The 25,100-nt window shown below is 34.5% G+C and overlaps 1 protein-coding gene across 2 annotated transcripts; it reads left to right on the top strand.

Moving 5' to 3' along the window:
* slc44a4 (solute carrier family 44 member 4) lies at nucleotides 1-25,063 on the top strand. Of its 2 annotated transcripts, XM_023344929.1 has the most exons (23): nucleotides 1-216; nucleotides 9,819-9,867; nucleotides 9,955-10,028; nucleotides 12,527-12,605; nucleotides 13,585-13,684; nucleotides 13,766-13,897; nucleotides 13,982-14,042; nucleotides 14,683-14,803; nucleotides 14,899-14,904; nucleotides 16,601-16,684; nucleotides 17,804-17,916; nucleotides 18,095-18,217; nucleotides 18,604-18,703; nucleotides 19,850-19,942; nucleotides 20,837-20,939; nucleotides 21,013-21,272; nucleotides 22,409-22,503; nucleotides 22,633-22,736; nucleotides 22,817-22,890; nucleotides 22,983-23,053; nucleotides 23,401-23,495; nucleotides 23,579-23,663; nucleotides 24,548-25,063. In XM_023344929.1, exons 1-23 carry the CDS (start codon nucleotides 177-179, stop codon nucleotides 24,646-24,648), a joined length of 2,163 nt encoding a protein of 720 aa, XP_023200697.1. In that variant the 5' UTR covers nucleotides 1-176; the 3' UTR covers nucleotides 24,649-25,063. The 2 variants fall into 2 exon arrangements, with proteins under 2 accessions (XP_023200697.1, XP_023200698.1); XM_023344930.1 differs by lacking the exon at nucleotides 14,899-14,904 and having other exon boundaries at nucleotides 2-216.
* The last annotated feature ends 37 nt before the right edge of the window (nucleotides 25,064-25,100 follow it).

The raw sequence follows: 25,100 nt of genomic DNA on the forward strand, positions 1-25,100 counted from the left end.
TTTGTGTCGTCACCGCGTAGTTAGAACTGCCAGGAAGGAAAAGATTTCTTCACTTAGTTACCATGGTCTGTTCGAACGCAGCGGAGCCACTTTTAGTCCAGTTTTAGCGTCTTGTTTTGTCCGGTTTAGCGGTTTTGTTCGGAGCGGGAGCACCGGAGGACGGCAGGCGGAGGAATATGGGGAAAAAAGAAGAGGACGGGCCGGACTCCGGCTACGGTGAGTCGGCATCGCCCGTTAGTTTCCCCGGACTGCGTCTTTTCAGGGCAGGTTCACACGGTATAATGTTCGGAGCATGTAACTGAAAGTAATCATATTTTAATTTACATAGCAGAAAACTAAATTGTTTTTTATTGTTTGGATTGAAACAGAAGTGATGGAGAAAGTACTCAAACAATGTACTAAAGTAAAAGTACAAATAAACAGACACAAATGTAGTCTAGTAAAAGTTAAAGTACCACAATAACATTTTTACTTGTGTAAAAGTAAGAAATTACTGGCTTTAAAAAAAAACAACTTAAAGTATTAAAAGTTAAAGCGCTTGCTAAATGTATTACCTAATGGCTAATATAATATAATTAAGTGTACGTTTCGTATTTTATTTTAATACATCAGCAATGCGCCGTTTTAATGAACAGTGCTGCAAATAATAAAGCAATTTTAATGTGTTTACTCTCTGACAGTTTAAATTTAGATTTGTGATTTCAGGGATGACCTGCGTCACTCTAGCATTCCTTAGTCATTTTCAATAAATTTGAATATTTATGAAGAGTTCATATACTTAAGTAAGTCAGCTCACAACTTTCTTCTTGTGAGTAAGCTTAATACATGTATTAATGTATTAATATCACACATTAATACATGTATTAATGTGTTAATATCATACATTAATACATGTATGATATGTATTAATATCATGCATATTAATTTCCCACAAATTGTAATGATGACTAGTTTACAGCTAATGAAAACAGAACATTTGATTAGATTACAGAGCAGTAAAAAAACTTAATGCAGAAATGTGGGTCTAATTAAAAATATGTTTAATACCTGCTCGTTTGTCAGTGAGGCTGACAAACGAGCCTCATCTGAACGTTATCTCGCATTCCCTCACAATAAGCAAATACGCAGTGGTCTATTTTGTACAAAGTGTCCGCCTTGCTCTTCTAGAATGAGGGTCTAACGGTACTTTCCCGCTTTGCAGTGGTTCGGTGGACCTGTTCTCTCGCCATTGATTACTTTCAAACTAACAAATCAAAAAAGCGCAAAGCGACGTGGATGTAACTAACGCAACGCTTTATTGACCCTTTGCACGTGACGTCACTCTCTTCGATCAACCGCCCGCTCCGCCATGACGGACGTCAAAATAACCAATGCGCTTCTGTAAAGCCTGTCAGAAACGCACATCTGGCAGCCTAATATTGCTTTTATTTAGTTTATTTCGCAGTAAAGCTGGTCACGGGATGCTGCGCGGTCAGCTGCCCCAACAGACAAGCATAGAAACCAAACTTGTGATTTTATTGTATAACGTTTAATGAGGAAAGATGGCGGCGATGGATAACAAACCGTTAATCATAATGACCGTCAGCCCGTGGTGTGATCGCGGATTTTCAGCGAACACTTTTTACAAGGTAAGAAGATTAACGTTCATATACTTTATTAGAAAGTGTTATTAGAAACGTATCAAATATCGCATTATGGAGAAGTAGGAGTCTAACCATCAGTAACCATGGAAACAGTGTAGCCTAGCATGTACGGAAAAAAACTGGTAGCTTCTCATCTTTGCTGCTCTGGTCTAAGGGGAAACGCTGTTTATGACATGGTGATATAAATCATGTGGTGTGAATTCAGGTGGACTCGGTAATTTTATAAACACGACAGGAAGCAGGAGGTACGGGTCGGTTTCTAAGCTAGCTGCTTCCAACTTTTGTAAATACCGCCGTCTACGAGGCCCACTCAGGTGTGTTACGTTCACAGACAAATTAGCTTCACTCGAACAAGTAGAAACCATGAATAAACTGGCAAAAACAATTTGGGAAAACAATTTCAGTCGCTCTGTTCAGTACTCCCATCCCTCACTTCCGATGACCATCATGGCGCCTCGAGTGATTAAGTGACGCAGCTACAAAGAGTCAATAGAAGTGTAGTAGAAAGTACAAATAGTACAAATACTTGATGTAAAAGTCGAAAGTACCCACCATTAAATCTACTTAAGTGAAGTACAGATACATAAAAATGTACTTAAGTACAGTCACATCCCACCACTGTGAAATACTGACACTTTATTAGATTTGGTAGCTGCTTGTTTTTTTAACCAGAGAGAAGAACAGAATGATTTGTCAGAAAAGCCCAAGACAGAAGGTGAGATGGGGAACTAAAACTGAGCAGCAGCAGTTTCAACAGGACCGCATTCTCACCTTCATATTTAGTGTGTTCACATTTAATGTGTTGCTATCTTCTCTTCTCCAAAAATGCAATCTAATTAAAGAATTCCCTTTAACTTGACCAAAATGACTGTAAATGCACAGTAGCTGTACCGTAATTTATTCTGACAGTAGATTACCGTTAAAGCAACTACAGTATTGATACTGTGAAAGAACGGTAAAATATTCGCGTCTGTAGCTGCCAGCATTTTACCTTTCTTTGCATATGCACATGAAGGCACCGTCCAGCATGGAAAAAGATAAGACAATATAATTTATAATTTATAATTAAATGATATGGAAACAGAAATATTTCAAAGAAAGAAAAAAGAACAACTAACCTGTATGAAATGCCACTCAAAGTCCATCAGGTTTTTGATGAGGGTGGAAACCTGCGCATTCGCTGTCTGCTTTTTCTTTTGAATGATCTTTCCTGTCTTTTTGGATATCATCTGCCCATGACCGGCTTTCTGGGTTAATCCCGATGAAGCGACTAAAAAACACAATCAAAAATGGGAAAATTTTGGAGAATATAAATAGTGTGGCGCTCTGAAGACAGCAGGTACAATTTGTAAAGCTTTCTTTACTTAATGTGGAAAAATTATCCTGTTTTTAATTATGTAAAGAGAAAACATCACCGCCTTTGTCAAATGTTAATCATAACTTGCTTTAAAACTTTAAAACCATGTCATTATATTTTGCTCATTGTGAAAAAATTATAGGAATGGTTTTACCGTTGAATGAACTCCAAAGTCTTGGCTGCCTCATGTTGATACTGGAGGTTGAAGATGTAGAAAGTGGTAAACACTGCTGCCAGTCCTGTCTGGAATGTTTGCTGGACCCTCTCAAAGACAATATGGCCTTCAATGCTGACCATGCAGAAAACTGCTTGCCATAGGGACTGTAATAAACCAACTCCTTAATTGGAAGAACATAAACGAATCCTCTTATTGATACAGTATGCATTTAAATGATCATTATAATAAAGAGTATCCACTCTGCCAGGTAAAATAAAAGCAGGGATATTAATCTCCTCAATTGTCATGCAAAAATAGTCACTACAGATTAGATTATAAATTCAAAAGGCAGGTTGCAATAGTTTGAAAGAAATTTAAAGTAAAATGATCACAGGCTGTGGATCACAATAATACTAAACATATATTTAATTTAACCTTTTATCCATTTGTGCTAAATTAATCTATAGACAGTATATTGCATAAAGATTAAAAAAAGTATATTTCCACCCAAGAATCTCCAATTGTCTAAAAAAAAAAAAGAAAAGAGACACAAGGAAATGATGAGATTAATTTTAAATCTTCTATAAAAAAAAACAAAACAGTAAATTATTGAGTTTGAAAAGTTGAAAATTTACTAAAAAACAAAAAGAAATTAAGAGATTATTTTAGGAAAAAAGCTGGAAATTAGTATGGCAAGTTGAAATTTTACTAAAAAGATTAATTTTAGACATTTTCTATAAAAAAACCCCAGGAATTTATTGAGTTTGAAAAGTTGAAAATTTGTTTAAAAAATTGAAATTTTGAGATTACAGTAATCTTAGACATTTTCTAGAAAAAAATCTTTAAATCACTGAATTTGAAAAGTTGACAATTTTCTAGAAAAGACTCAGAAACTTTGTGATTAGTCTAAGAAATTTCCAAAAATAAACAACAACAAAACCTTTCCATTTCAACCTTAATCTTGATTAAATAGTTCTAGTTGACAATCTACTGGTGGAACTAACACCTTTTCCTTTATTAAAAGTTAAAATGTCTTGTTTCACTGCCAGATTATTTCATATGTAACTAGAACCTTTTCAACAATATTAAGGAATTATCAACTCAAAACAAGCTCCTATATCTTGCTCTAAACTAACCTAAAGTTTGTTTAGGTTAGTTTTGTCTTATTTCAAGTGTACTAAGATATTTCCACTTGAACTAGACCAAAAATACTTTGTGTTTTTGCAGTGAAAGCTCAATTTTCAGACACCAACAGGTGTTTTTATGAATCCAGCTTGAATTGATGTGCAGCTGTGCTGCTGTTATTAGCCAATCAGAGGTCAGAAAACACAAACCAGCTTATTAAAACCTCAACAAAGCGTTTGTAACTTAGCCCTGAAGCCTTAGGACATCTGTTTGCAGGAAGGATGAGACAGAAACGTATAAAGTTAAGGCATCTCGCTGCACTTTGATCCTCTATTAAAACTCACAGGACAACAGAGGGAGGATCAAACATTTACTAGAGGAAGAAATGTTTTAAGCTGACCAATGATGCGGCCTCTAAGGCATCTCTCTGGAAACTGATTCTTTAAATATATCTGCATTTAAAAATAAAGAACAACAACAAAAACAACCCACATAGGTGGAAAACGTCTCAAGAAAAAATCAATTCAGCCTACAGAAGAGAAATTAGCGTTGCATATCTGTGAAGTGGGAGATATTTTTGGCTTATTTCTCTCTCTGTTTTGCAGATTTAGATTGAAATATTTGGAGATTTTAATCTCCAAACTATCTACACATCAATCCAAGTGAAAGAACTGGAAGACTTTTCAGGTTTTCTTCAGTTTAACCAGTCTAATCATTAAAATGTTAATCTACGTTAGATGCTGTTTTAAGCTTACATTTCTCGAATCATTAGCTATATTAACCATGTTGCGATATAAACGTACTTTCTTTGCAGTTTCAGCAAAATTTCCAGTTAGATTATTTACTGTCCATGCAGGATTTAAACAGGAAATGGCTCCAAATTACAGAAAATAACTAAACTAATTTATCCTTTGCCATCTACCAGCGGTGTTTTAAGACATAAAAATGGATTTTCTTTTCTCCTTTCTGCTGCAGCTAATGCTAAATTTAATACTCTGAGCGTTTCTAAACTTACATACAAAATGTGTTTGATGAGTTGAAGTTATTTCAGGTGTCACCTGAATCTTTTCTGTTTTCATAAGGTATTAAAAGATGCATTAATTACACCTGGATATTTACCTGCAGGGAGAGTCTGTTGACTTTTTCACAGCTAGCTGAAGCACAAAACAACACAGACAAGGGTTAATTTCCTCCTCCTGAAGCTTTTAAGACTTAAGTTTTATTTATTTTACCTAAGAGGCCAAAACGTATACACATTTCTAAAGTTGTATTGTTAGGAAATCAGTATTTTTAGTGCAGTAATTAGAAGCTTTCTATCAAAATGTGACTGACAGATCCAGTCCAGGCATTTCGGTCTCCAAATATCTGCTGTTCTAGATTTAAATTTTGACTCTTAAAAAGGTGGTGATCAGTAAAACGGTCTATTAGGGCCAATTTAGATTAAAAATTTTGTATTAATATTTGTAGATTTCTGCCAAAAAACTTGAAATTTTCTAGAAAAAACAAGGAAATAATAAGAGTTTATTGTTTTTTATTTTCTTTGATTGACCATGAATAATTGGATATCACAAAGTGTTTTTTAAGGAGATTTTTGAAACACAATTTGAAGATTTGGCGGCAAAATGTACATAATAAGTCTCAGACTTGAGCCTTGATGAAGAATAAAACAATAAAAATGTTAAAGCTGCTTCTAAGCGTCTAGCATGTTGGATGATATATGTTATATAAGCTGAGTTATTATTCTGTCTGTAAAAAGATTTGTTATTACATGGGAGGAAGTAACACTAATCTCACATTGGTTTCTTTTATGACAATATTTAAATCAACTTGGTTTGATAAACTTGTTCATCCTCTGTCCTTAAATCAGAGGCTTATTTTCCCAAATGTCTTAATCTTTACACACATTTAGCATTTCTGTAACTAGAAACTCAAGTCTTTCCTCCTCAGTGAAGGTCATTGATCTCTGATTTAAGCTGTAAAAATGCTCTGCAGTTTGACCATTTAACATCCAAAGTCCGCAGGTTTTAAAGCTTTTCTCTCTGGCTTTTACAAGGACATAAAAAACCTAAATATCCTTTTATCCGGGAACACGGTGAACGAGTGTCATTGTTTGCTCTAAGCACACGCCTTACTGTGTGCAGAACTGAAATTTGAAACTCCGTGCGAAAAGCAACGTCAGTGGAAAAGTTTAGACTTTTAATTATATCCTCTTAGTTTTTTCAGAGTGTTTATGGGTTGTTGTTTTTTTTACTTCTTCCTTTATCTTCTTTATGGACCTTAAACAGAGAATAAAACAGAACTTGTGCTACTTTAATCAAAATTAACTTCCTTCATTGATTAGGGCCGTTTTAAAACCATACCGTGACTTTTTTTTAGTAATTCTGATAACATTAAGCACAAAGCAAAACATTCTTGATCACTTGATTGGTTGAAAAATAATTATGCATATAATTTTAATTCAGAAATTTAAAGTTTCCAAGTTTGTAGCTTAAATTTTTTTACAGTATTCTTCATAAAAGGTTGTATTCTGTTTCTCAATCCCGACCTCAAAATCCAACTTCAAGGCCTGAAATCTATAGATGCATAAAATCAATGTTTTATGCGAGTAACGCGGTTCTGGTGACCGGCAGAGTAAGTTCATATAGTGACAAACACGTAGGCTACATGTCTATCTTGGCTAGCAGATAAAAGCTACATTAGTTAGTTAATAAATTAGTTAATAATTTAGCTACATGGGCAGCAAGTACTACAGTACATATCACTAATATTTATCTTAGTTTTACACAGAGGTGGGTAGATTACTCAAGTAGTTGTAATGTATTGAAATGATTAATAAGTTAGGAATGAGGTGAGAATTAGTTTCTAAGCTTGTGGGTTTCTTTTATTGTTGTCATAGCAACTCTATAGCAACTGTCATGACAGCTAGTTACTGATACCTACCAAAATGGCTGTCAGCTCAGTATGACGTAAAATAAGAACAATCTGTTCAATGTGGGAAAAGTCACAGAACATCACCAACCTTTATCTCCAATCCAATATGGCTGGCTTGTATATAAAATTGTATCATAGTTGTAGTAAAATTAGTTTTTTTTGTTGTTGTTTTTTTGGTACTATCCAGTAAGTGGATTTCATGCAAATCTGCTTACTGGATTTGCTCATTTTTTCTATTTTTATTTTTTATACCTGGCGGAGTGTGACTCCTAATTATTTGTGAAAAAAACCACACTATTTGGTTTTACAACTTCTTAATCCACTTTATTTATAGCTTTTGTTATATCTTATTGGTTGTGTTGCAAAATTTAATTTTAGTTCATTAGTCTTTGATAAGTTAAACTTACATTATTATACCATTATCAATATACTACTTGAAAATCATCTCAAGACGACAATATTATCTTTAATCGCAGTAACTTTAGGGACAATCATTTATTGTCCAGCAAAATGTGTTATCGTGACAGGACTAAATGTTGCTACTGTGTTTGTTTTGAAGTAGAAAACAAAGAGATTTTTTTTATTAGCCTGTATTTGTAGCCGTTAGCTTGGTCACTGAGAAAAGACATCAGAAAAATCTCTGGTTTCCAAAAAGTTTCATATTTTCTGAGGTAAAACTGACTGGATAAGTAGCCAGTTTATTCCCAACTACAAAGCAAATATCAAGTCTCTTCCAAGAATCACTACAGGAAATTCTAACAAATGTCTTTTGCGACTTTTCTCCCCAGTGGTGACATTTTGACCCTGACAATCAGGCTTAAAACTATTTGTTTCAGGTTAAATCCTAAGAAGTTTGCTTATAGTTGTGAATCTAAGATGTTGTCAGGTTGCACCTGCTTGGTTTGCTCTGAACTTCCTTCATCCTGGTTCAGTATTTGCATCCTACTCGAAGCCTCTGGCACATTTCTGAGAATAATGTTGACACAGTCTCCATTCACTCCTATTCAAATCGGTCCCAGAGGAGGTAATTACAGCCGAGCTGCAGTAAGAAACGCCTGCTGTCGCTGAGCTACGTGGCGAACCGCTGCGCCCTTTGGAAGCTGTGTTTGCATGAATCAGAGAAAATATTCACCTGTTGATTTTTATATTGTTGCTAAAGACACGTTCGGCGAGTTTGGTTTAGCTGTGAAATGATTATCAAGTCCTTCTTGTATTTGGTATGAGAAAAAACTCACTCAGCAGGTTTTTCCTGCACATCAACCCAACTGTCAGGAGCGAGAGAGAAGCTAACTTACCTCCCTAAAATAAACTTTTCTCATTTATTCTGTTAAAACCAGGAAATGTTTGTGACTCTCACTCATCTGGAAAGTATGTCCCAGATTCAAATGATATTAAAATTTCAGTCCATGTGACTGCAGCGCTCTTTAAAATGCTCTGCTCCTGTAAAATCAGAAATATGAAACTCGCTGCCATCGTTCTGTTTATTCCAGGAAGCAACCATGACGCCTCACAAACCCTCTAATGGTGGATCTCATAATAAAACAGGAAATTCAGTTCAAAAACTAAAACTCTTAAATTATACGTTAAAAATAAGTTACAGTATTGGCTTACAGTAAATGAAAACTCAGCCGTTACAGTTTGACTGTTGTGTAAGGTCAATAAAAAACCTTTAAAGTTTTAATGTTATGGCTGGACTGTCATGAGTATGATGGCTGATTTTCCAGGTCGTTGAAACATTAACAAGGTCATGGCCAAAGAGAGCTGTGTGTCCAGAGAGCTGAAAAGTTGAGTAGAAGGAAAAAGTGTGCATAAGCATTAGCCTTGAATTGTGAAACAAATCCCATATTTACATAGCTAAACCTACTGAAACTTCTATGAATTAAGAGTTCAATATTTATTTTTATAATAGTTTATTAGTCACTCTTTAGCTTATTTTCTTTAGAAAATGTAGAGTACTCACTATTTAGACCAATATTAAACTTCTTAGATTGATTTTTAGATTATTTTGTAGAGACTCCTATTACTGCAACCCAGAACAGGGATTAGAACAAACTTAGAACCCAGAAAAACTATCTTAACAACTACTTTTTAGACTCCTATTCTTCCAACCCAGAAAAGGAATTAGACCAGAGGATACTTACTTATACTTATCTACTAACCCTAAACAGGCGCACACAGTTTACATACTTTAGATCAACATACATTTTTTTTTCTTCTTTTGCTCTTTCCTTTGGTTTGTTATTTTGTATGTATTTCCTTTTAATTCCTGTAAAGCACTTTGTATTGCCTTGTTGCTGAAAATGTGCTATATAAATAAAATTACCTTTACCAAACAATATTGATATTCTGTCATGCTTTAAAATGTTTTCCTTACTCAGTTCCACAGTAATTTATTAACCCTAAAAACTCAAAGAAACACTTTATTTTAAAAAGCAACAGGAAGTTGTTTTTTTTCTTCATATTTGTAGATACTGATAAATATTCCTGTCTGTTTCCTTAAAGTGATTAAAAGTTCATGACGTCTCCATTACTACTGTTTACTTGATAATGACCATAAACAGTGACGTCCCCTGATTAATGTTTAATGACTGTTTTCTGCTCCCAGGTGAACCGGCTCAGTTTGACCCAACCTTTAATGGACCCATAAAGAAAAGGTGAAAATTTAAGATGTTTTGTTTTATTCTACTCTGATATATTCAAATTCTTCCTGACTTTATTTTATTATTACATTTTCTCCTCAGAGGATGCACGGATATAATCTGCTGTATTCTGTTCATGGTCGTCATCCTCGGCTACATTGGCGTAGGAATGTTAGGTGAGTGAAACCAAAAGATCCAAAAGTTTCTGGCAGAACCTCCACTGTTACACTTAACACTTACATGTTGTTGTAACTCATATTAATTCAGATTCCTCACAGTTATTGTAGATGGTGATGGCTGCTGGCAGGAAAGATCTCCTGTAGCAGTCTGTGTTACAGTGAATTTAAAGAAACCTCTGACTGAAGACACTTTGTTTTCTCAACGCAGTCTCATGAAATTCTTTTCAAATTCTTTCGGTCTTGATCGAACAAATTTATTCTGTTATAAGGATAAGATTCCTTTCAAAACACTTGGTGTATTTAGCCAAGTTTAATAAATTAAATAAAATCTGATTTAGGAACAGCAAAGTCAGTAAAAGTCTGTACTTATTATAAATGCTTGGTTATAAAAAGACAAAAACTTTGTGTTGTACTTAACATTTTTTATTGTAAGAAAGTTATGTTAGTAATAATTTTATAATTACACCCTGATTAAAAATAAAAAGTTTGCAGTTGAATCATTCTTGAATTGCAGTTGGGGGCCGCACAAACTGACAGCAAGGGCCACAAATGGCCCCCGGGCCACACTTTTAACACCTCCAATGTAGAGGAACAAAGATGTGGTCAATTGAAGACTCCAGATATAATAAAAATTCTTAATGAAGTTGGTTCCTCTGTATTTTAAGGGTTCATTCGAGTTTAGTTCACTTTAATCCAACTAGTTCATTTGTGTAGAAGTTTGGTTCATTTGAAATATGTGAACCAAAAAACTGAACTCTGGTCTGGAATCCCAGGGGATTCTGGGTAAATACAACCAAAACAAACAAAAGTGTCTAGAGCTAGCAGGAGAAATGGCTCGTAGTATTTTTACCAAAGACAAAAGAGAAAACCTAGAGCCACTAAAATCTGATGCTACTCCATTTTTGTTTACATTTTGTGAAGAAGGAAGTTGTGCTCATTTCTTCTTCTGAGGTTTTTCTGCTGTTTTGTAGGTTTTTTTGTGTAGGTTTTGTATTTATTAACGAGAAATGAAAGACATGAAACTGGAGCAGGAAGTTTCATTAGTCAACAGGGCAATGGGACGAATGGAGGACAAGGGAACAAACCAACAGGAGGAGGAAGAAGCAGAGAATGTACTGCAAAAACACAAAGTCTATTTTTAGTCTAGTTTCCGGTGCAAAAATCTTAATGCACTTGAAATAAAACAAAACTAACTTACAAGTAACTTTTCAGCAAGATATAGGAGCTTGTTTTAAGTCAATAATTCCTTAATATTGATAGAAAAGTACTGGTTTCACTGGCATCTTATTTAAGTTATAACAAGACATTTTCCCTTCACCTGCCAGTGAAGCTAGTACTTTTTAAAAATTAGCATTAAGGAATTATCAACTTAAAACAAGCTGCCATTTCTTGTTGAAAAGTTATTCGTAAGTTGTCGTCTCATTTCAAGTTTACTAATGTATTTGCAGTATAAACAAGACATAAAATACTTGGTAATGTTTGGAGTTTTTGCAGTGTAAGTATAGAATGGAAGATAAACAATTTAACGAAACTTGAAACTAACATAAACAATAAACAGAAAGGAAAACACTAATAAAGGAATCCAGATCTGAACGCATTAACAGGAGATAAGAATAAACTAAAACTAAACACAGAAAGGAATGAAACTAATGAGGTAAAATAAATAAACAACAAAAATGATCAGAACGGAAACAGGTAAATATAGTTTCTAAAAATCATAAAAGCGAGCTACACTGATCTGTATCTGTTTTACTCACAGATGTTGGAGTTGTATGTTTTGGACATAATAGGAAACACTGAGTTCCTTTATTTCTTTGAAGCGTTTTCCTCTCATCTGTGAATGAAACTTCCCATCGTTGAGCGGCCAGCAACTCAATCTCATTCCAGCACTCAGGGCTCGCTCTCCTATCTAGAGTCAACACATCACACTGTTTAACCAGGTTATCTGCTGCCACAATATGTGTGTCAACGACCTTATTTCCACTAGAAACTTTTCAAAATTACTGATTATCGAGGTGGATTTGCTTTACTTTAGCTAACAAATCTGTTAAAGGTGGAAAACTCTGTGAAAATGTTGAAGACAAACAAACCTCAGGGGTTTGATTTAGGATCAGATTTTGAATCAATAATAAATCCAGGTATGAACTGGTTCTAGTTGTGTTTTTGTTTACTATATGTGTGACCTGGAAACTGGGAGCTGGTTAGTCAAGACGTGAAAGTGCAAGCTGGAGTGCCCCCTGGTGGCTGGGTTGTGGAAATTAAAACAAACCCGCTGCAGCCACATGAAGCTTTCCGTTTTTTGGATAATAATTTTAGATTTTAGATGTGCTTTTAAACAAACTTTGATTTTTTTTTTGGTCTTTTTTTCTCTTTTGTGTTGCTGTCTCTCTGCCAGGACTCCTTTGATAAAGATGTTTTTAATCCCAGTGGGTTTTTATCCTGGTAGATAAATAAGTAAATTTTTTTTTGATTTGTTTGCTTGTTTTTCCTTTTAGCTTGGCTCTACGGAGATCCCAGACATGTCCTCTTTCCAAGGAATTCAACCGGATGGTTCTGTGGCAATGGACCCAACAAGTAGGTCCTCAGTGTTTTCATGATATTTTTCTAATAATGCAGCAGCATTCCCAAATTTGTCACATTACAAACACAATCTGCAATCTATTTTATGTGACAGACCAACACACAGTAATGCAGAGATGTGAAGTAGAACTGATAGTTTTTAATATTTTCTCACCAATAAAAACATAAAAAGGAATTGTATATATCTCTTCAGTAATACTCAGTAGAACCACCTTTCACTGAGTAAAGTTTGATATTATACAAAACTGATTTATGTAGAACTACGGAGTACTAGGGCCACACTAAGAAAAGAAAGAAAGTAGTATTACGACAGTCATAAAATTACGAGAATAAAGTCATAGTATTTTGACTTTATTCTTATACTACATTTTTATTCTTGTATTCTGACTTTTTTCTCATACAAGTTTATTCTCATATTATTATTTAGTCTTGAAATATTACGACTTTATTCCCATATGACTTCTCATAATATTATTGCTTTGTTCTTGTAATTAAGAAAAAAAAAGTCTTACTATGGCCCTAATACTCTGTCGCAAAGTATTTATTTACATTATAAAATTGCCATTATTCAATTGTTTTATAAAGTTTAATTGTAGTTCTAAATGTTTATAGTATTTTTATTCAAATTAGATAATCCTTTCTTCTACTGCCTGGATTACATGTGACCAAATATGTAAATTAGGTAATGACATCATCTATTGACTTTTGGAAGGAGCTCCAGTAGCAGACAGTCTTGCAACAAATCTAAAAAGCCTCTGACTGAAAACACAAAAAAGACAAGTCACACTTTTCAGACTTTTTTTTTCTGTGTACCATGTAGAATGCTTTGTATTGGCATGTTGCTTTGAAGTTAAAGAAAATACATTAAACTTTATTGTAATCTGTAAAACAACAATAAGTGAAAACAATTCAGGAGTGTTATTACTGTATGGCAGCTTTAAATCTTATAATAAAACCTGATTTTCTCCTCCAGAGACAAACCACACTTGTTCTACTTTGATATTCTGAAATGTGCCTCATCTGCGAACGTTCTGGTGGCGACTCTGAGCGGGTTGCAGTGCCCAACCACACAGGTACAGACACCAGCTTTATGTTTACTCTACAGCTGTCTGAATTCACTTTAATTAACACAAAGCTTTTATTTTCACCCACAGATTTGTGTAAAAGAATGTCCTTCAACCTTCTGGGCTGTCAGCCCTCTGGATTATATCCCTGGAAAATTAGCAAAGGATGTTTTTAACCAAAGTTTATGCGTTCCATCATTAGACCTGCAAAAAACCAATTTGGTGAGCTACAGCTTTTTGTTGCTGCTGTTTTACCATAAACCCGAATTAGAGTTTATTTAAAACTATAAATGATCTTATTTTTAGAGTGTTTCGGAAATTGTGAACAAAGAACTCTGTCCTTTCTTCAGCATACCAACAACCTCAGGTGAGGAAAAATCTTTGATTATTCATGAGGTCAGGCTAAGAAAGATAAAAAAAAGAAGAATATTACAGTAATTAAGAGAAAATTACAAGAATAAAGTCATAGAATTATGTGAATAAAGCCACAATTACAAGAGCATAAACTCATATAAGTTAAAATAACATGAATGAAGTTATGAAATTATGAAAATAAAGTCTTAATATTATAAGAACAGACATAAATTACCAGAAAAAAGTCACAGTAATACGAGAATGAAGTCAAAATAACGAGAACAGAATTGTAATATTTTGAGAATAAAGTCATAATATTACCAAAATAAAGTACTTTTAGTAATAATACAGGAATGAAGTTTTAATTTAACCAGACTAAAGTTGTATTGAACACTTCAGCTCATGTGTTTCCTTATTAGTAAGATAAATATAAAGTATAAACACAAGATGCTCAACATTCCTCAATATATGACAATTATAAGTTTACTTTTATGAGTGTGACGTTATTCTGGCAATATTACGACTTTATTCTCACAATGTTATGACTGCATGCTCTTGTTTAAATATTAACCACTTTTACCAACTTTAAAAGAGAAAGGTTTTGTTTTCATTTTGTGAAATTCAGATCAATCTCTTTTTTCCTCTTTTTTTAGCGTTGGGGAGATGTTTCCCCGACATCCAGAAACTGGGCTCAATCCCCGACTCTTTCTCCAGCACCCCAGGTTTGCCGAGCTCGGTTAACGAGACGGCGAAACTCATCAAGAACGGCACTGGGTAAGACACAAACCGCTAACCGTTAAAATGTTCGCAGCACCAACAGATGATAAACCTCAGCTTTTCTCTGCCTCCTCCCTGCTCCTCATCACCAGCTCACGGTCAGTGGTTGTGAGTTTTCGTCGGCTTTAGTGTAGCAGCTGGGTGGCGGTGGCTTCAGGGACGCATGCCAGCCGCTAAACGCCTCACAAAACTTATTATTAGTTTCAGGCGCTGTAGTTTGAGTCTACTACTTTAATCTAATGATTAAAGGAGACTTCTTAAAGTTTGTCTTGTTTTTTATGTCTGCTTGAAGGTGTAGCGGAGGAAAAATGGGACAATGTAGTGACGGCTCTGTAGTGTGTTAAATGTTCATTCCTGGAGAACTGCTAATTCAGATGCAAAACACATCAATTCAGCTCTGCAGAGGGTAAACAAGAAGCAGGTTGCTTGAAATCCTTGAAAATGCTTGGATGTCAATTAGGTCTGTTCAATGTTTGGAAAATGCTTGATTTCTGTGTACAGTCCTTGTAAGTGCTTGATATTCAAACTGCACAGTTTGGTAATAAAATGCAATTTAACGCCTAAATTTGGATTAACTTTATGTATCTGAAACCAGATGTTTTCAGAAATCTAATAAAAACACACAAACACATTTTTTCTCTCTGAAGTTAAATCAGACTAAACTTGTTTCAGGTGAGTCATATGGGGCTAAATCAGGGCCATCAAGTTTGCTCAAAAATGTCTGTTTTGAAACTGGAAACGAAAGTTTGAAACTGAGAAAAACTTCAAAACTACTTTTTTTTCTCTCAAACTGTCTTTTTAAAAATTTATTCTGTTTCATTTTTTTTACAGTTTATGTTTCTTTTTCAGTTTCAAAATTATTTTTAAGTTTCAGCTTTATTTTTTTCAGTTTCAACAATAAACTAGCAAACTTGCCTCAGGTGAGTTATATGGAGCTAATTTAGGGCCATGAAATTTGCTCAAAAATGTTTTGAAAATGAAAAAGGAGTTTGAAACTGAAAAAAATTAAAAACTACCTGTTTTTCTATTTTTATTTTTTCCGGTTTACTATTTTTCTTAGTTACAAATCTTTTTTTTTTTTCAGTTTCAAATTTATTTTCCACTTTCAAATCTCCTTTATTCAGTTTTAAAAAAATAGCGAACTTTATGACCCCAATTTAGCTTCATATAATTCTAAAAAACCAAAATTTCCCTTAAAAATAATTTTAAGGGAAGTATTTTCCCTTAAAAAAAATCCCGAAGTATTTTTTTTAAGGGAATCCCGAAGTATTTTTTGAATACTTCGGGATTCAAACTTGAAATTCAAGAACTTAAAACTTGAATTTCAAGTTCTTCAAATTCAAGAACTTGAAAAGCTCTTGAATTTATATATATATATATATATATATATATATATATATATATATATATATATTATAGTCCCTACATACATAGTCTTGTACATCTGTAAATAAATATTTATATCTCGTAGAGCACTTCTAGATAGATGCAAACTACATCTCGTTTCTTGTACTTGTGACAGTGCAATGACAATAAAGTTGAATTCTATTCTATTCTAATTTTACTGTGGGAAAGTGTATGAGCCCTGTATATAATTGAGGTTTGTTGCAGCAGGGATGCATCCAAAAGCTGCAGAACAGTAGCTCTCCTGGAAGAGCTACTGTTGGTCACTCCTGTTTAGACGAACGCCGCCGTGTCGTCCTTGCTTTAGTTCTTGTTAAGTCTTAGTTTTTATCCAGAGTTTGAGAGAAGAGCAGCTCTAATGCAACTTATCTTTGAATTTCTCCTCATTAGAGACATAATCAACAGCTTCAATGTCAAAAACGTTGGCCTCCGGATCTTTGAAGATTTTGCATCATCCTGGCCGTGGATTCTAGTGTGAGTTTTTAGCTGAGCTGCACCAGTTTCACATTTTACCACTTTATAAATACAGGCTTCAGTGGATTTTATGATAGACTAACAAAATTTCACTTTATAGATGCAAGTTTAGCATTCTAGGTTCCCTTTAAAAGTAACATTTTGGACATTTTTGTACTTCTATATGGGTCTCAGCTGTTTCCAGAAACACCCAGTCATTTTTGCAGTCAGCAAATGGACTTTTTTGAGTTTTTAATCCAGGGGTGTTGAACTCATCTTTGGGCCAAATCAAAATCATTAATACTTTTAAAGGCCCGGTTGTGCCAGAATGTATTGATAAAACCTGCTCACCAAACTTAAAATATCAACAAATTCTTAAAATTAAATAAAATTATTTAATTTCAGCCCCTCCAGGATTTTGTTTGTGGTACTAATTTGGAAATATTTTCACTTATTTATGACGGTAAATGCGACCTTTTATTACTGGCTATATGGATCATAGACTATAATCTGACATTAATTAATGCTGAGGCAGCTGTTTAATACAAGTAAAGTTTTTGACAATTTTTGAGAAAAATCTGCAATAAACTCCCAATTATGTATTAGTGCAAAAAAGTGCTGGGATTTGTTGACTTTGTGTGAATTTCCTCAATAATTGCCAAGATATAATTTGGCAGTAAATTAATAAAAATTGAATTGATTTGATTGATTGCATTATATTTAAGCACACTTAGTGTGTAGTCTAGAATCACATAAAATGCTACGGCCGGCCAGATTTGGCCCACGGACCTTCAGTTTGACACACGTGCTTTAATCGATTATTAAATTAGTTGACAATTATTTATAATAATCAATTTGTCACAATTAATCCGATTAATCGTTTCAGCTGTAGTACAACCTCTGTAGTTTCCACACATAAAGTAATAAAAACATGGACATAATGCAACTGGAAAATTACAAATAAAAACTAGAATGAAATAAAATAAAAAATAATTGCAGTTTTTTTGGTTCACTTCATTAATCTTTAGGAGAATTAAGTATTTTTCTTGAAATAAATTCATGTTTTAAGCTTTGATCTCCTGTTGTCTCATTGGTAACTGGTTTCTTCCTGCTGCTCCTGTCTTGTCTAACTGGTTTTAGTGGTTTGGTGATAGCCATGCTGGTCAGTCTGCTGTTCCTGCTGCTGCTGAGGTTCATCGCTCCAGTGATGATCTGGCTGATCATTATCGGACTCCTGGCATCTGGCGCTTACGGTAAAAACTCATCTGCTTTCATATTTGCAGCACTATTTTTTATTTTTTAGTTTTTTGTCTTCCAGCTAACGGCTAACAACATTTTAAAGTGTTTTTTTCATCGCTGTTGTGATTTCAAGCTGTTTTTCTAAATGTTAACTTCCACTTCTTAAGATGTTTTGATAATTTTCCAACACAGGAATCTGGCACTGCTACTGGGAATACGCTAACTACAAACAACAGTCCGCAAGCATCACTAACGTCGGATTCACCACAAACTTTCAGACTTATCTGCATGTCCAGGAGACCTGGCTGGCCATTTGTAAGATTAGTTTTGTTGTCAATCCAAATGTGTTTTGGGTTTTCAGTTAATTCTAAGAAATTTTAAGAAAATTGTTGAGGTTTTGGGTCAATAGGAACCTGATGAGATCAAAAAACTGATGGAAAAGTCTGGAAGAAATGACAATAATTGTTAGTTGCGGTGCTAATATGCTTTAACTGCTAGCATTTACTTTCTTCAGCAGTGTTAGGAATTTTTTTTTATCTCCTTAAAGATGTTTTCTGTTTATTCTTTTTTAAAATGAGATTCCCTGAATATATACAAAAAGCAGATTTCAAATTACAGGGCAAAAGCTACATTTTTATTAATGATGTTTGTTGAATGAATAGTTATGAGTGATTGGTGTGGATAATTTCTCTGACCCTCAGTGATAATCCTCTGTGTGGTGGAAGCCATCATCCTCCTCACCCTCATCTTCCTCAGAACCAGAATCCTGATAGCGATCGCTCTCATTCAGGAGTCCAGCAGGTGAGTCGGATCACAACTGGAAAGCAGTAAATGGCGAGACAAAAAGCAACAGAAAACCTGTTCAAGGTATACCTGGAGTTATATTTTTTTACCTGGTGCTTGTGGGCCCCATTTCTGTTGCTGCCCTGGGTGACTGTCGGTAGCTGCGTTTCCATTGACCATCTGTAACCCGTCTGTTCGTCTCAGGCCTAATAGGTCGACTTCATGACGGACACATTCAGGTTTAGTGTATTTACTCTTAACAAAAGAGGAAATCAAGATGGTTAACAGCTTCTGCCCCTATACATTAATTAAAATGTAATAAATAACCCTAAACAAACTACAAAGCAATAGCTCCCAATGAGCAGTTGGCAGCAGTTAGCATTTTTAAAATCAAACATAGTTCAAACGGACAACATTAATAATAACAGATAAAAACATACACAAAACATGGCAAAATTACTCATGTGACACTGTATATGATTCATTTTGTCTAAAATATATGTTAAAAGATCAAATTTGTAAAGAAAACACAGAGCTGATCCTACTACGTACCACGGTTACCGATGGCAACAGAAAAAAAGGGGGCGGAGCTGTCAGTTACCGGTTGCTATGGTAACCACTAACTGCCAAGAGCAGCGTAACAGAAATTAAAACTCCGATAAATGTCTGGAGAAACAACTTGTTGACCAAACAAAACAAATTTAAAGAATAAATAAGTAGATTTTGACAAACTTCACAAATATCTGTAACATTGTTAAAATAAAACATGTTACACATTTTACTAGTTCAAATTGGAACTACTAAAATAAATCTGCTTAATAGAAACCTGGCAGTGTCGATTAAAAAGACGGCACAGCAAGTTTCTTTTAGCATGAATCGCATGGGCAAGCTTATTCATGTGTGATTTTTTAAAAATTTTATTTATTTATTAAATTGCATTTCTTATTTAATGGAAACAGCACATTTGTGAAATTGTTTTTTGTTTTTTTTTTACATTAGTGGAATGTTAAAGTTTTGCGCATATTTGTAATGGAAACGCAGCTAATAACAAAAATAACAAAATCGCTGACTGAGCCGCTTTGATTCAAGATGCAGAAACAGAACATGTTGTTTTTAATAAGGATGTTTGTTTTTGAGATGTTAACTCCTGTTTATAACCTGCAGAGCGATTGGTCACATGATGTCTTCCCTGGCGTTCCCTCTGGTCACATTTGCTCTGCTGCTGGTCTGCGTCTCCTACTGGGGCGCCACCGCAATGTATCCTTTAGCTTTACTAAAGCTAACAATTAATCAATTACTAAATTAGTTCACTAAATAATCTATTAATCACGATAAATCATTTCAGCCCTAAATATTTATTTTCATTTTCATCCTTAAAATACCAAAATTTCTATTTTACATTTTGTTCTGTCTGATGATATAATTTTAAAATATTGAATGATTGATGTTTAGATCAGTACTTGAGAAGACCTTTTTACTTTTACCTGAGTAATTTCTTGGACAGTTACTTTTTACTTGAGTAAAAATATGTTGAAGTAGTTCTACTTTTGCTTGAGTACAATTTTTGTATACCCTACCCCCCTTTGACTACTGTTAGTAGAGGTGGGCAGAGTATCCAAAGGTTGTACAAGTAATAGTAAAAAAGTATTTGGTAAAACGTCTGCTCAAATACTCAGTAACTTATCAAATTATCAATCATTTAATATTTAAAAATTACATAATCAGACAGAACAAAATATAAAGTTACATGGAAATTTTGGTGTTTTAAGGATGGAAATTACAATAATTCATATAAGTATCAAAATCAGGTAAAATAAAATTTTTCCAAATCAGTTTCTTTCAGTATAAAACTTATGGAACTTTAACAAAAACTGCAGGTTTGTGTCTGTTTGTGGTAAATTTTTGGTTTAAACATGTTAGTTTTTCATTCAGTGGGTAGAAAATCCAGAAAATTTACTCAAGTAAGAGTAGAAATACCTCATAATAAAATTACTCAAGAAAAACTAAAAAGTACACTTAATAACAATATAACTAAAAGAACATTTTCAAAAACGTTACTCCAGTAAATGTAATTGAGTAAATGTAACTAGTAACTGCCCAGCTCTGACTGTTGGGCTCCAGTGTTTGTTTTGGCTGAACTGGGATCTGCAGATACTTGGCCACGTCAGGACAGCCCATCTACAAGGTGGTGCCTTTAAATCACTCGTACGGCGGCTGTACGAGCATCACCGGCAACGTGACCTGTGACCCTCAGGTTGAACCATGACCTCATACGTTTTCAGCACAGGGATAATTTCATCACTAACTTCTCTGTGGCTTGCTGTCAGACTTTCAATTCATCAGATTACCCAGAGTGCCCTACAGCCAGCTGCATCTTCATCAACTATAACGAGGAAGGTCTCTTCCAGAAGAACATGTTCAACCTGCAGATTTACAACGCGATCGCCTTCCTCTGGTGTGTGAACTTCGTCATCGCCGTGGGGCAGTGCACGCTGGCCGGGGCCTTCGCCTCCTACTACTGGGCCTTCAGCAAGCCGGACGACATCCCCATGTTTCCAGTGGGCGCCAGCTTTATGCGAACACTCAGGTAATGTCAAGAGTTTAAGTTCAGTTATTTAGATTTATGCGATTTATGTGATCTAAATAATCCTTTCATTTATAGTTTAGCGACATTAAAATGATTATTATTCCTCTAAAGTAAAAGAAACATTAAAGCTCCATCTGATGTTTTAATCAGGTTTTACAATCTTTTTTATTTAAAGGTTAAGCTGTGAACCCAGAAACTGTTCTTTTTTTTTTGGTTTTGTTTTTATTTGGCAACATGGCTCACCACTCAGAGCGCTAAGGTGCACAGGGCGTCCCAAGAACCTAGTAAAACCAAAACTAAAAACTTTCCCTTAAGTGCAAAAACACAAAATCTTACCAAGTATCTTTGGTCTAGTTCCTTAAAACCTTTGAAATAAGACAAAAATAACTTGCAAGTAACTTTTTATCAACATATAAAAAGTCTTGATAAAAATTACTGACTTGTTTTAAGTCAATAATTCCTTAATATTAATTTCCAAAAAAGTAATACTTCCACTAGCATATTATTTTACTTATAACAAGACATTTTTTCTGTGTTGTAAATGAAATAATCTGTCCGTGGAGCACTGCGCTGTTACCTAGCAATCCAAGAAAAGCTCCAGCACGTTTGGTCAGCTGGTTTTACTGCCGTACAATGGCTGCTGGAAAAGACAAGTTTTTTTGTTGTTGACAACTTACCATCCAGAAAGAACTTGCTGCATTCTGGTTGGTTGTGCAGGAGGCTCTACTAATGCTTTTCAAAGATGCAAAGATGTATAATTCCTCATCTGATTGCAGCCATTTTCAGTTGTGAGTGTAAACGTTGAGTTGGGGGGGCGTGGCCAGGAGCAGCTTATTCCGATTTAAAGTGACAGGACATCCTAAAACAGCTCACTCTGGAAGGAGGCAGAGCTGAGCAGAATAAAATCTCATTATTTAAGAATAATTTGGTGTTAAAAATGTAATAAACATGTGTTGCCCATAAATCTATCTTAACTCGTTCAAGACATCATAGGTCTCTATGATTTGCTAGATTTATTTTTCCAAAATGTTTTGCTGTGCTAAACCTTGACTAGCGTCCTGCTGTGGTCACCATGTCTCCTTGCTGGTTACATTCTCATTTAAACTGGGATTTGTAATGTTTGACCTTTACTGTAGGTACCATGTTGGCTCCCTCGCCTTTGGTTCTTTAATCCTGACGGTGGTTCAAGTCGTGAGGATTATACTGGAGTACATCGACCACAAGACCAGATGTAAGTCTCTTCCAGCTGATTTAAAATGTTAAGATGAGCAACATTTGCTGTAAATAGATAATTTTACATAAGTATGAAACAGACTTTTGTTTTTGAGGGACTTGAAACAGTTGAATGTCTTGTTTCCAGCGGCACAAAACCCTTGTGCCCGTTTTGTACTGTGCTGCTTAAAATGCTGCTTCTGGTGTCTGGAGAAGTTTATAAAGTTCATCAACAGGAACGCCTACATCATGGTGAGGAAACAATCTGTCACTACAACCTGAATCAGTTCAAACTCATTATTTTTCCTAAATATTTCTTCTTTTTTTGTCAGATTGCTATTTATGGGAAGAACTTCTGCGTCTCAGCGAAAAACGCTTTCAGTCTGCTCATGAGAAATATCATAAGGTTTGTGCTGCAGTCATGTTAAAATCATCAGATCTTTCCATCCTCTGAAGCCGTTTATGACTCGGTTCTGGTCTTATTTTTCCTCCTCACAGGGTGGTGGTTCTCGATAAAGTGACCGACGTTCTGCTGTTCTTTGGAAAACTGCTTGTGGTTGGAGGAGTAGGTGAGGACATGGATTCTGTTTTCAAAAACACAAAATCTTATCAAGCAGTTTCGTTTAGTTTCACATTTAAACACTTAGTTTACTTGAAATAAGGCAAAACTGACCTACAGGTAACCTTTAAGGATAGAAGCTTGTTTTTAGAAAATAACTCCCTAATATTGATTTTATTTTTTATAACATTGTACCCATGATATAAGTGAAATAAATGGAGCTCGTACTTTTTATCATTGTTCAGGAATTATTTACTTAAAACAAGCTCTTATATTTTACAGAAATCTGAATTGTAAGTAAATAATGTGGCCGTGTAAGAACTAAAAATTTTAAGTGTTGTTTATTTTTCTCTTCAGGTGTTTTGTCGTTCTTTTTCTTCTCTGGACGGATTAAGCTCCCAGGCGACACATTTCGCTCTGAAACTCTCAACTACTACTGGATGCCAATTATTGTGAGCTGATAATCACTCTATTTTCTATCATTAAACATCCAGCTGCATTTTATATTTATCCATCTATGTGGATGTTGTTTCAGACTGTGGTGTTTGGTAGCTACCTCATAGCTCACGGTTTCTTCAGCGTGTACAACATGTGTGTCGACACGCTCTTCCTCTGCTTCTGTGAGTAAACGTCAATCATAACACAGTCATCACTACTGTACCGCCATCAGTCATTACCACAGAGAAATATCTCTAGCTAGCTAGCTAACCTTACCTAACCTAGATAGATTAGTTAGCTGACCTAGTTTAGCTAAACTAGATTAGCCAACCTAATAATAATAATGTACAAATTTGATCTGTAGTGTGAAGCTAAATCAGAAACAGGAGGGAAAATTAAAATGTTTGTTCTTTTAAACGAGTTGAGTTAAGCTAAGTTAGCTAGGTTAGCTAAAAGAAAATAACTTCTCATTTAATCCTGCCTGCACACAGCAAAAACATAAAATCTTACCAATTATTTTTGGTCTACTTTTTAGTGCAAATATCTTATTAAACTTCAGCCAAAATGTTACTTTCAAGCAACTTTTCTGTACGACATAGGACCTTGTTTTAAGTAAATAATTCCTTAATATTATAAAAACGTTAAATGTTTTGCCACACTGTAAGTGAAATAATCTGCCAGTGGAACTTTTTCATTAATATTAATTATTAGCTCAAAACAAGCTCCTATGTCTTGCAGAAAAACTACTTGTAAGGTAGTTTGATCTTATTTCAAATATAGTAAGATATTTGTACTACAAACTATACAAAAATATTTGGTAAAAATTTGTTTTTGCAGTGCATCTACAATCAGGGCAATAATTTAATTCAATGAAATGTTTAAAATAATTGCAAATGTAATAAATAAGGCTGATGTGGAAAAGAGGATAGAAAAAAAAGATCTGTAAAGCTCACTGTTCGAGGACTGATGTATGTATTTATTCTAAGACTGTAATGTTACACTCAGTACCAGTAGAGGGCGCTGTTTATTAGAGGTAGCTGATTAAACTTGACTGTTGTTCTCACAGTGGAGGATCTGGAGCGTAACGATGGATCCCTGCAGAAGCCGTATTTTATGTCCACAAACCTCATGAAGATCCTCAATAAATCCAACAAACAGGCAAAATGAGGAAGACTTCTCTCCTCTTCTTTTTCTCCTTTTAATTAGCCTGATGTGCTTTATTCCACCTCCTAAATACGTTTACCAAAGTTAAAATGCTTTTAGCACCTTTTTAGTTTTTCATATTTGTGAAATCCTAATATTTACTGTTTAATTATGTATGTTATTCCATCTGAAGATAGTTTCTAATTTCCACGTTTCTTTCACTTAAATGACCTGCTCCATTGTTTTTACATCAGTTTGCTCAGATAAACAGCTTTTAATGTAACATTTAAAATCACATCAACTCCATTGTTGTGATTTTTATTTATAGAAAAGAAGGGGATAGACAAATGTTAAATATTAAAAAATATATTTTATACAATGTACTGTATTTTATGCATTCAATTGTAATAAGAATTGTACAATAAAATTGTAAATAATGTTTCAGTCTACTTTTAAGGAGCCTTTTTTTTCTCCAG

Source organism: Xiphophorus maculatus, chromosome 13, assembly GCF_002775205.1.
Source record: "Xiphophorus maculatus strain JP 163 A chromosome 13, X_maculatus-5.0-male, whole genome shotgun sequence".
Lineage (NCBI taxonomy): Eukaryota > Metazoa > Chordata > Actinopteri > Cyprinodontiformes > Poeciliidae > Xiphophorus > Xiphophorus maculatus.